Genomic DNA, 12,770 nt, shown 5'->3' on the forward strand with positions numbered 1-12,770 from the left:
CTCTGCATGTCTTACAAAGCACTTCTTCGCTATAGAAGCACTTGACAAACGTGCCTTCTGTTGCACACAGGCAAAGCTGAATATTGCATACAATATTTAGAAATCCCCACTCTCACGATTTGAGTAAACACATTTCCCCACACTTTCTCAATAACCACGCCCCTAATCCAATTCTGAATCGAGAAAAGACACGCGAAGTACTTATCTGAAGCACGCATGCGCCACTGGGACAAAAAAAAGTATGTCAGAGCTGCTGAGCTGCAACTGCTCACGTGATATTAAGGGAGGCGGGGAAAGCTTCCAATATGGCTGCGCCCATGGGAAGCAAGTTTGCAATGTAGTTGTCGTGTCTCGATGGTTTTCTGAGTACGCATGGATCGTGGAGATTTCTTAGTCTCTCTTGTGGTGAGTGAAGGAGACTTACAGTCCGCACTAGATAAATTTGATTATTTGTGGGAGATCCTTTGAAATGGCTTTCGGGACAAAATCTTTTAATTATTAATTTTAAACTGCATAGTCCTGTGCCTGCTAAACACTTTGAAACCTCCATGATCGTCTGATTTTGTATAGGATCCTCACTCGGTGTGCAGGACATTTTGCTGACATCACAGTTTAAAAAAAAAGATCAAAAGGCATATATGCAAAGCCAAGATGAAGGGAAATGGAGCGAAAATGTGACAACTCCCAGTGGGAGTCTTTTTTTGCTCCCATCTGGTGTCACCCGGATTTCTGCAGTTCAGAACTGGTAGCTTAGTAAAAAGAAGGATTAAAGAGATACACATTCTGTAGATACCGGGAATGGAACACATTGCAGTATTTTTAATTACTGGATTTGGACTGAATTCAGTTTCCTTTTGACACTGAACTTTTTTGATATTGAACAAATTTCCTAATCCTCCTGCTGCTAGCTGTCTTCCTGCAAAAGACCTGTTTAAAAATAATTTTTATATCAAATATGATAGATTCAGTCGATGGCTGCATTGTATGGGTTCAAAAACTACTATGAATCCTGATTAATATTTTGATGAAAGACCATCAATGATTTGGGATTGCTAAAAAAAAGGATGTTGGAAAAAAAGCAATGTTATTTGTTTTGTTGCAGAGAAAACTTGCATGGATGTGTCTATGTAATCCCCTGAAAAGCTTGATTAGAAGACATCTTAATTATAAATAGATTACAAACACATGCACTTTAGGCTGTGCTTTAAAATGTATTAATAAAAATAATTTAGTTCCCTCCCAATGAATTGTATCTGAAGTTTGAATGAGAACTATAATTAATTGAATATATCCACTATTCAGCCTTCTGTATATTACTGTACTTAGAAGGCATTGAAAATTTAATGGGTTTATTCACTTAGAGCTTTGTGGTGTGATATTTCTTGCTTATTATTGTAAAAAATATATATCTGAATTCACTGTGGTATGACAGGTATATTGGAAAGAAAATATGTGTAAGATCATGCAATAGGTAGTGTCTTAGTCTTATAAAAATAATTTATTTGATTGATTGGTTCACTGATTTCTATAGCCACCAACTCAACCAAGTGACACTGGGTGGTTGATTTATCCATCCTGGCAATTGTTAACAGAGTTATATACCACGTTTCTTTTTGTACCAATTTTCCCTAAAACTAGCTTGGTATAAATGCTACTGACTTCTTCCATTGATCCGTGACTTTTGCTTCTTCGACATTTTGCATGCATTTAATCATATAGTTAATTATTTGCTCTGTCTCCATATCATGTTTAATTAGCAATTTGTAACTATGTGGCTTAATAAATGATTTTAATTCTTTGTAGGCATTTAAATTCTGTCATCATTTTCAGTGTCCCTCCTTTCGTAAGATTGCTTTTTACTTTTCCGGTTGTTTACAAATACAATAACCATGGTAAATTTATTCCTTCATTAAGAAGAATCTGTTTCCTCAGTTTTCATGTAGTCAATATATTGTTCAAAAGAATTGTTGTTGTGAAGTCATGTCCGACCCATCGTGACCCCATGGATAATGTTGCTCCAGGCCTTCCTGTCGTCTATCATCTTCCGGAGTCCATTTAAGCTCACGCCTACTGCTTCAGTGACTCCATCCAGCCACCTCATTCTGTCGGCCTCTTCTTCTCTTGCCCTCAATCTTTCCCAGCATTAGGCTCTTCTCCAGTGAGTCCTTCCTTCTCATTAGGTGGCCAAAGTATTTGAGTTTTAGCTTCAGGATCTGGCCTTCTAAAGAGCAGTCAGGGTTGATCTCCTCTAGGACTGACCGGTTTGAACGCCTTGTAGTCCAAGGGACTCGCAGGAGTCTTCTCCAGCACCATAGTTCAATGGCCTCAATTCTTCGGTGCTCAGCCGTGGCCTTGACTATATGCACTTTTGTTGGCAGAGTGATGTCTCTGCTTTTTAGTATGCTGTCTAGATTTGCCATAGCTTTCCTCCCCAGGAGCAAGCATCTTTTAATTGAGCATATTAAACCTTTTCTCAAAGATTCAGGTGTCTAAAACTGTCTCTTGCTGTCCAAAAATAATGAAATGGCATAAAAAATCAAGTTCTGCAAGGCTTTCTATTTCTCACTTTCAGAACTATAGAAGTAGTTTCAGAAAGGGTATCAATGTTCCTTTGCTATCTAAAAAATCATTACTGTTTTCCACAGTTAAAATAGGCATCCAGGTATTTGTACTCTGGCTGGTGCTCCATTAGCTACTTCATGAATTTAAATTACGTCTAAGATACAAAAGTTTCAAATCCAAAGAACCAATTAGTAACTTTTGATTCATGCTTTTGCCTGATGGCTAGATTAAAACCAGATCAATTTTCTTTTTCTTCTCTTAATCACTTGCTACAGATAAGAATTCTGATGGAGAAAGAGCTAAAAGGATAGGGAGTAGTGAAATCAATGCATGCAAAATAGCCAAGCAGATTAAAAGAGTAATTAACTTATTGATTAAAATTTTAACTGAAGCTAGTGAGCACTTTTTGAATGAGATATCATGGCTGAAGATGACCATCCTTGACTTCTGCTGAAAAAGAACCCAATAATGCAAGGCAAACTAATTCTATGTCAACTAAAATTAATGACAGTTGCTTATTACTTTTGCATTTTTCTTTGATAAAGCCTTTGCTCATTCCTGAATTAGTGTTGGCGGTCATCCATCAGGATGTTGGACTATTTTGAGGTGCCACTGAGGGTTGTTAATGATACCTATCCCTGGACAGGTAAAGGATATAATAGAAGTGTTGACCCAAGGACTGGATTCTGCAAGGATTGGATGGGATGGAGCTGACTTTAATTCCAATAAACAGAGGTGCTATGTTTTTTCAGAAACTATTTGACCTTTGCCTGCTCCAGTTATAACTCTGGATGGGAAACAACTTTCCACTAAGAGCAGATTTGTGACTTGAGACACCTCTAGACTTACTGCTAGATAGGTAATTGCTTGTGGGGTTTTCCCCCAATTTGGGCTATTGAATAGCAGTTACCTACCAACTTATCACCTCTAAGATTGACTTCTACAGTGCCCTATGCTTGGGGTTGCCTTTGAAGACTACTCAGAAGCTGAGTAATGGTGATAAAAGAACATAAAATCTATAGCACCCATTTTGGAGCCCCTGCATTAGCTTCCCGTAGCCTTCTGAGCATAATTCAGAATACCTTACTCTGTAAAATTGTTTCATTGCCTAAACCAGTGATGGCGGACCTTTTAGAAACCGAGTGCCCAAACTGCAACCCAAAACCCGCTTACGTATCGTCGGGTGCCAGGTGGGCGTGGCCCATTGGGTGGTTGTGGCCCATTGGGTGGGTGTGGCTGCGGTGGTAACGGCAGAGTGGGTTGGACTAAAAAGTTCAATCAATCAATTCCAACTTTGCGAGATTTTTTTTTCCGTGAGAAGTTGAAATTGATTGATTGATTGAACCTGGTGATTGCACATGGTGGCAGAGGCCTAAAGTGAAAAGGTTTTATAAAACCCAGCTGAAGGCCTACTAGGACTGGGGTGACGGTGCGCATGCCTACTGCGTGCCACCTGTGGCACGCGTGCCATAGGTTCACCACCACGGGCCTAAACATTTGCAAAACTGCTTTTTTCAGAACTGATCCTTCTACTATGTTTGTCCCCAGATAGGATATTGAGAGTTTCTCCACTGCTGGAAATTTGGGGAGGAGTACCAGATCTTGATATTTTTCAGTTTGTGCTTGGCTGGTACTGCATTCAGGACGAAATTCAAAGTTGTGGTCTGCTGGAGAATTTTTAATTAAATGGCACTTCTAAAGTTAGTGTGACCATTTAATATGGATGTTGGGAACTGTTTTGTGATTTTGTTACTGATTTTAATTGTCTTAAGGGTTTTATTTTTTTGTTTTCTAATTCATCATTAGTCGTCTTTTCATAAATATTACAGATTTTCACATAAGTAAAAGATTATAAGTAAAATTAAAAACAAAAGGATAAAAAAGAAGTAAAAAAGCAACTTACAATTTTACTTCTGCCATCTTTGTTTAACTTTGCTTAAGAGTTGAAGCGCACAAACCACAATCACATGACTGTAAGATGCTACAACAATTAGGTAGTTGCTAGCTGCCCAAGATGGCGGACGTGCTCGGTTGAGCTCCGTGTGGAGCTTCGGCAATTTTGCGACTCTTGGGAGTCCCACAGGAATGTTTTTATTTCTGTGAAGGGTTTGGGTTGGGGGGTGAGGAGAAGCTTCTGGTGGCTGTCTCTGGAGCGGCTGTGCTGCTTGCCGTTGGCTCCGTGAGCCCTGGACTTTCGGAGGACCCTCAGCTGAGTCCGGAGGATTTTGGAGGGCCTGGTGAGCCTGGAAGATCTTAGCAGAGCCCCGTGCTGTGCGGCGCCGACTAGCTGACTGTCGGTGCCGCGGGGGCTCAGCGAAGCCCGATGGAGTCTGCCGGAGGGCCCGGGAAAACCCAGAAGAACCCGGTGGAGCCCTGCTCTGTGCGGCGCCGACCAGCTGATTGTCGGTGCCGCGGGAGCCTCGGGAGCCCAGTGAAGCCTAGCGAAGCCCGGTGGAGCTTGGCGGAGGCCTCGGAAGAACTCAGAGACCCATGCTCCGTCGACCAGCTGTTCGTCGGCGCTGCTATGGTGCTGCCGGGGTCTGGTGGAGCTTCACGGAGCCCGGGAGAACTCGGTGGAGCTTGGCGGCGCTTGGGAGAGCCTTCCAGCTGCTTGGAGTAGCAGCGTGCTGGCTGATTGATGGTCGGTATTATCGAATCGCGGCTTGGAGCAGCGTCAGCGTTGAAGTGCTGGAGTAGTGGAGGGCATCTCCGCTATTTACAAGCGGTGAGGTGCTCCGACCCTCTGCTTTCACCCCGAGGTCCCGGGAGCGAGGATGTGACCTGAGTACACTCAGGATGTGACCTGAGCTCCGGCTGGTGTACTTGAATGCCAGGTCCGTTGTCAATAAGGCTCTTCTCATCCAGGATCTGGTTGAGGGTGAGCATGCGGACTTGGCTTGCATCACAGAGACTTGGTTGGGCCCAGAGGGTGGTATCCCTCTGGTTGATCTTTGCCCACCAGGTTTCCGGGTGCTGCACCGGCCTCAGGCTCAGGGTAGGGGCGGGGGAGTGGCGGTGGTTATGAGGGAGACCTTGTGTCCCCTGGAGGCCACCGTTCCCCAGATAGTCGGGTGTGAGTCTCTCCTCCTGAGATGTGGTCCTAGGGCACAGTTGGGCTTGCTGCTGGTGTACCTTTCGCCTAGTCGTGCGGCAGCAGCCCTGCCTGAGCTTCTCGATATCCTATCGGGGCTGGTGATTGAGTTCCCCAAACTTATGGTTTTGAGTGACTTCAATCTACCATCCCTGGGAGGATCATCTGAGTTAGCTTGGGAGTTCATGGCTTCCATGACGGCCATGGACCTGACACAAGTAATTCATGGACCGACTCATGTGGGAGGCCACACCCTTGATTTGGTTTTTCTATCTGGACAGTGGTTAGATGATCTTGGTGGGGGCTTCCCAATTGTTATGCCTCTGTCATGGACCGACCATCATCTCCTACGGCTGGTCTTCCGTTTTGCCACTCCCCACCGTGGGTGTGTGGAACCAACTAGATGGTTCTGCCCCAGGCGCTTAATGGACCCTGAGAGGTTCCAACCAGCGCTGGGGTCCCCACCTGCCTCCTTTGCTCACAGCTCGGCAGATGCCTTAGTGGAAGCCTGGGAAAGGGCAGCCACGGAGGCACTTGACCGAGTTGTACCCTTGCGGCCCCTGACACGGTGCGGATCCCAGTGGGCTCCATGGTTTTCCGCGGAGCTCCGGGAGATGAAGCGTCGGAGACGGGGCCTAGAGATCCAGCCGATCTGAATCCGACCGATTGCGACTAAGAACCTGTATTAGGTCTTACCTCGCAGCGATAAGGGTGGCGAGGTCTAATCACTTCGCTACCCTTATCGCGTCCGCAGATAATCGCCCGGCCGCCCTGTTCAGGGTGACCCACTCCCTCTTTAATCAGGAGGTGAGGGAGGAACCCTTGCAGGGTCGTGCCGAGGAGTTTAGTCAACATCTGTCAGACAAAATCGCTCAGATTCGGACCGGTTTGGACTCCGACTGGCGATCAGGACACAGGCGGTCTTGTCGATGTTATCTGGGAGGAGTTCGATCCTGTGACTCCGGAGGAAGTGGACAGGATTATGGGGAGGCTGAGCTCCACCACATGTTTATTGGACCTGTGCCCTTCCTGGCTGGTTTATGCGGCTCGGGAGGGGACACGAGGCTGGTTCCAGGTGGGTATATCTGCCTCTTTGAGTGAGCGTAGTTTCCCCGCCGTCTTGAAGGAGGCGGTGTTGAGACCTCTCCTCAAGAAGCCTGCCTTGGACCCAGCTGTGTTGAATAACTTTCGTCCGGTCTCCAATCTTCGCTTTCTTGCGAAGATTGTTGAGAGTGTGGTGGCGCATCAGCTCCCTCTGGTTCTGGATGAAGCGGATTATCTAGACCCGCACCAATCGGGTTTCAGGCCCGAGTACAGCACGGAGACGGCATTGGTCACTCTGGTGAATGATTCCTGGAGGGCTCGGGACAGGGGATATTCCTCTGTCCTAGTCCTATTAGACCTCTCAGCGGCTTTCGATACCATCGACCATGGTATCCTGCTGCGGCGTCTCAGGGGTTTGGGAGTGGGAGACACAGTTCTTCAGTGTTTCTCCTCCTATCTCCTGGGACGTTCGCAGTCAGTGTTGGCAGGTGGGCAGAGGTCGACCTCTAGGCCTGTCGCTTGTGGAGTTCCTCAGGGGTCGGTCCTCTCGCCTCTCCTGTTCAACATCTACATGAAACTGCTGGATGAGATCATTCGTGGCTTTGGAGTTGGGTATCATCAGTATGCTGATGATACCCAGCTTTTTATTTCAACCCCAAACCACCCCAGTGATGCCCTCGCTGTGATGTCCCGTTGCCTGTAGGCGGTTCGGGTCTGGATGGGGAGGAACAGGCTTCGACTCAACCCTGACAAGACTGAGTGGCTGTGCGTATCGGCATCTCGGGATATTCAGAATATTCCATCTCTTTCTATGGGGGGTGAGTAGATAAGGCTCGCAACCTGGGAGTCCTCCTAGATTCACAGCTTTCTTTAGAAGACCATATAGTAACTGTGACTGGGGGGCCTTCGGCCAGGTTCGCCTGGTGCGCCAGTTGTGACCCTATCTAGACCGGGATGCCCTGCGTACGGTCACTCATGCACTCGTGACCTCTCGTTTAGACTACTGCAACGCTCTCTACATGGGGCTGCCCTTGAGGACCACTCGGAGGCTCCAACTGGTACAGAATGTAGCCGCGAGAGTTGTGCTGGGAGCTTCCCGATACTCCCATGTTACACTTCTGCTCCGTGAGCTGCATTGGCTCCCAGTTGTCTTCTTGGTAAGATTCAAGGTGCTGGTAATGGTCGTTAAAGCCCTACATGGCATGGGTCTGGAGTACCTTAGGGATCACCTGCTGCCGGCATCAACTTCCCTCCGCCCTGTGTGCTCCCACAGAGAGGGCCTCCTCAGGGTGCCACCGGTCAGAGAATGTCGTCTGGTGGCCCCCAGGGGGAGGTCCTTCTCTGTGGGCGCGCCGGATTTGTGGAACCGTTTCCCGGTTGAGCTCTGGATGGCTCCCGACCTTCGCTCCTTCCGACGCGATCTGAAGACCTACTTGTTCGAACAAGCCGGCCTGGCCTGATGGGTGATGGGTTTGGATTTTAATATTGTTTTAATGTATTTTAACTTATTGTTGTTAGTTTCTGGGCACCCTGTTTAATCTCTTTTAATATTTGTATTTTTGTACTTTTATATGTTTGCCCTGTTCACCGCCCTGAGTCCTTCGGGAGAAGGGCGGTATACAAATAAAATTATTATTATTATTATTAAATGCGTGGCAGTTGTGAGGAGCCCGATGGTAACCATGTGAATGCAAGTTGTTGCAGGGGATGTAAATGTGAGGACTGGCTGCAAAACTGGCTTTTTTTTTAACATTATTGTAATTTAGAACAATCACTAAATGGGGCTGTCAATAAGTGAGGACTACCTGTACTGCAGTAAACTCTTGATTGCTGGCAGTTGAAGTTAACATTTGGGGTTGCGTGATGCAAGGCTCATGGTGAATGAGTTGTTTATACTAAATGTGCTATACTTTGGGGCGCATGGTAACTAAGTCTGTTTTCAGACTTAAGACTAAAGGTACTTTTCCAAAAGGCAACTGGACTTTTTCAGCGTTAACACTCTGCAGATGACTTCAAAGAATATAAATCCTTCCATTCCCTACTTTCCCTTCTTGGATGAGAAACAAAATGTTTGAAGACCGCCCAGAGTTACTATGTGGTAAGATGGGTGGCCAATACATTTTATAAATAAATGAACCAAGAAAGACTAATTGCCTTTTGGAGAAGCACCTTTGGAACAACCATGACCTGGATGATTGGGAATCTCCAGAGACTTAAGAATAGATTTATAAAAATATTTCTTGTTTCAGAAAGGTGAAAAATCTTGCAAATTATATACGGCAGTTGTGATAAATTTTGTCTGCATGAAAAAAACATTTAAAGCCTGGGGCCTTAATCTGACGCTCTTCACCCACCCACTTTATTGAAGTTACACTTTTTGTTCCTTAAATCTCTCCTCTGTCCCAAATGAGACAGAAGCAATAAGCAGACACTTTATAATTTAGGCTTAGCGCAATGTTGTCCCTAGATAAATATTAGCTATCTGATCACATCTTGTGGTTATTAGTGCCGCATATTTATATTTCAGAACTGTTTCTTGTGCTAATGGCACATCATGTTGACATCATGTTTGCATATTGTAATGAGCTTTCCTGAATTTTACCATCAATATTGGAATAGCTGATTTGCTTCTGTCATTTCATCCAAACTAGAAAAGAGCAATTATGTCCAAATGAAGTAATGATAAAATGTGGAGTTAATGATTTTTCTTCCCAAATGACACTATTTAAATCAATAACTTTCATTTATTTTATTTTCAAATATTCAGTATAGGTACCTACTTCTGGGACTGTCATTCCCACATGTCCTGTTGTATCATACTGGAAAGCATTTTTAATTTGTTTCCATGTTTTGTCATTTTTACTGTAAACCACCTTTTAGATAAATCAGAGTGGGACAATAATAATTCTGTATAGCTACAAGTTAAATATTAATTGAACTTTCATTCTCCAGCATTAATAATTATTCTTCTTAATTTTTGTTTTGCTTGAAAAATTGGCTCCTTGATTCCAAATCTGAAAATGATGACGTGGAATTACTTAGTAGCCCAGAACAGAATAGGAACTTAGATACTGGGCTGTCTGTATCAAAGACTGATTTTCAAATAAATTGGCTTATTTAGTGTACTCTTCATTTCTGACAAATCATTGGGTTTCCCCCCCCCCCGATATTAATAATGCTTTTTCTTGTTTGTTTCTTTATTTTTTAAAGGCTGGCGGGCTGGCTGGTGTGTGTGTGGATCTGACATTATTTCCTTTGGATACAGTCAAAACTAGATTGCAGAGTCCTCAAGGACTTAAAAAGGCTGGTGGTTTCCGTGGCATTTATGCTGGAGTTCCTTCTGCTGCCATAGGATCTTTTCCAAATGGTAAGGCATTCTGTGCAACTTTCTTTCCCAGTTTTATTCTACACTGGCCTCCCTCTAACTGACCAAAGGAGCTTTGCCAAAAGGCAACTGGACTTTCTTGATTTTTTTCCTTGAAAATGTTTTGCTTCTCACCTGAGAGGCTTCTTCAGTTCCAACTGAATGGTGGGGGATGGAAGGATTCCAGATAGGAAGAAGGACGTTTTTCATTTGGGAGCCTCTTCTCCTAATGAAAAAAAAGGCAAGCAGGAGGCCTTGAATTCTAATTCCACCTTCGGCATGAAAAACTGGCTGGATTACTTTGGGCCAGTCACTCTCTCCCAGCCCATCCTACCTCACAGGTTTGTCGTTGCTGCTGGGAAACTAGGAGAACGTTTGCTGCCTTGAGTTATTTGTAAACAATAATAAAAGTGGGATAAAGGTGCCTCAAACTCTGAGATGGGCGGCATATAAATTTAATAAATAAAAACAATGAATGAAAGTCAAATCAATAATAATAACATCCTCCTGCTGATAGAACTGTCACATTTTAGAGAAGAAACAGTTTTATTGCACAAGTGGGTGTCTGTTTTGGACAATGTAAGGGTCTCATCCTTTTTGATGTAGTTATCTGACTTTCTAACTTCCTTAAACTTAAATTGCTTTTTAATTTCGATGAATACAACGGTGTTATCATTGTTTCTAAGCTTTGTCTTCCGAAGGTGGATGTTAACATAGATTTATAGAATCATCCTCAGGCATCTTTTAAACTTACTGAGCTCTTCTCAACTTACTAATTTTTCTGTTTCTTTTTTTTTAATCTTCTATCTCCTTATCTTCTTTTGGAGAAGATAAGCATCTTTTGTTTAGCCACAGAGGGCAACAGAGGTAGCCCTAAAACAGAATTAGCAACTGTTCCTTTTGAGACGTCCACTATTTTTCTCTTACACCATTTGTATTTTTAAATTCTGACCTTTGTCCTATTTTTATGGTTACAGACAAATTTACTTGAAGAGTAAATTACTGCAGAGTTACAGAAAGCCACCTTTAATATTGGGGAAACAGATATTTTGATTTTCGTTTTTGCCAGTGTGAAATACTGCTGCCAATTCATAATGCAGTCTTTCATTTTATGCTGCTTCTTTAGAACACTTCACTTAGAAGAAGAAAAAAAATAAGATATTTAAAATAACACTTGACTGAATTGGGTTGAATTGCAAAATTGCTTATGCAGGGCTTTTTTTCTCATAGAACGCTCAGAACGGAGTTCCGGCACCTTTTTTTGGATGGAACCTTGTAGGGTAGGCAAAGCGGGTTGTATGACATGTGTGAGTTCCGGCACCTTTTTCTTTTACAAAAAAAGCACTGTGCTTATGTATGTGCTTTCTGAAGCAGAAGTCCTGAAAAACATAAGAGGTGGAAAAAGATATGGGTTTTGATTTGATGCAAGAAGTAAAAATGGTTTATATGTATTCATTTTTACCTTTATGTTTTGCTTTGTTTTTTGTTTTCTTTGTCTCAGAAGTTCCCATGCTAAATCCTTCAATGGCTTTTTTAAATTTAGGGAAGTTTCTAAGCTAGTTTGGGGATTCATTGAATGGAATAAGTGATTGAAATAAAGTAACATGTTGCATTGGTGAGTCATTGGGACTTCTAGTCTCATCTCTTAGATCTACAAAAGTATTGTGTAGAATTTTTTACATTTTATGTCCACATCAACAAAATGTGCTGCTACCTGAAGGACTTACATTAGATTTTGATATTCTCTCCTTGGAGTAAGAGCACCACTGGTATTTTTCTCTTAAAATAAGGTAGGATTCAATGCTTTGGATCTGAAGTTCTGCAGGTGAGTGATAGTTGGTGAATGATGGGCTAGCACTGATGATGTTACCTAGCTTGGTAATGAAATGTCTGCAAGAAAACCATCAAGCTCAAAGAGCACCAAGGACAGTTCCTTCCTGAGTTACAAATATTAAGATTAGATTAAGATAACCTTTATTGTCATTGTTTACTATGAGCACACTGGCCCACATTAAAAATGAAATTCTGTTGCTCACTCTCAAAAGAAAGTATATATCTACCCATACATATACATAACACACACATACACCTTCTATATACATACATACATACATACATACATATCCATAGCAGAAAGAGGAAACTTGACAGACAGTTCACAAGATTGATGCTCTATGGAACAAAACTGTGTCTGAATCTGGATGTTCTGCTTCGGATACCCCGGAGCCTCCTCCCAGAAGGTAACAAGGAAAACAGGTCGTGAAGAGGATGTGTAGTGTCCCAGACAATCTTGCAGACCCTGCTCAAGCAACGCTTCTGTGCTATGTCCTGGATGGAAGGGAGTGAACTGTCAATGATCTTTTCTGCCATCCTCACCACTCTCTGCACTGCCTGTCTGAAGCAGTGATGCTTCCAAACCAGAGTGTGATGCTGTATGACAGGATGTTCTCCATCGTCCCTCGGTAGAAAGTGGTAAGGACAGGGGAAGGAAGATGTGCTTTTCTCATGCGGCGCAAAAAATGCAGGCACTGCTTTGCCCACATCACCAGCTTTGCCCACATCACCAGCGACCAAGCCAGCCTACTCTGCATACCCAGAAATTTGATGCTGCTAACCACTTCCATAGGAGAATCATTATTCTCTTCTGTTGGAATAATTCTTATGTCATGCAGTACAAGTCTGCCTTCTCTGGAGCATGGATTGGGTTCA

General features: G+C 43.5%; 1 protein-coding gene across 2 annotated transcripts in view; it reads left to right on the forward strand.

Annotated features, from left to right (window-relative positions):
- Positions 1–290: 290 nt before the first annotated feature.
- The window catches only part of SLC25A26 (solute carrier family 25 member 26), a 169,974-nt gene continuing 157,494 nt past the window's right edge, over positions 291–12,770 (forward strand). For both annotated transcript variants that reach the window (XM_083356080.1, XM_083356081.1), the window contains exons 1-2: positions 291–405; positions 9,908–10,064. In XM_083356080.1, the coding sequence (XP_083212206.1) occupies positions 373–405; positions 9,908–10,064 (190 nt within the window). In that variant the 5' untranslated portion in view covers positions 291–372. The remainder of the gene's footprint in view (positions 406–9,907; positions 10,065–12,770) is intronic.

This window comes from Vipera ursinii, assembly GCF_947247035.1.
Source record: "Vipera ursinii genome assembly, chromosome: 2".
NCBI lineage: Eukaryota > Metazoa > Chordata > Lepidosauria > Squamata > Viperidae > Vipera > Vipera ursinii.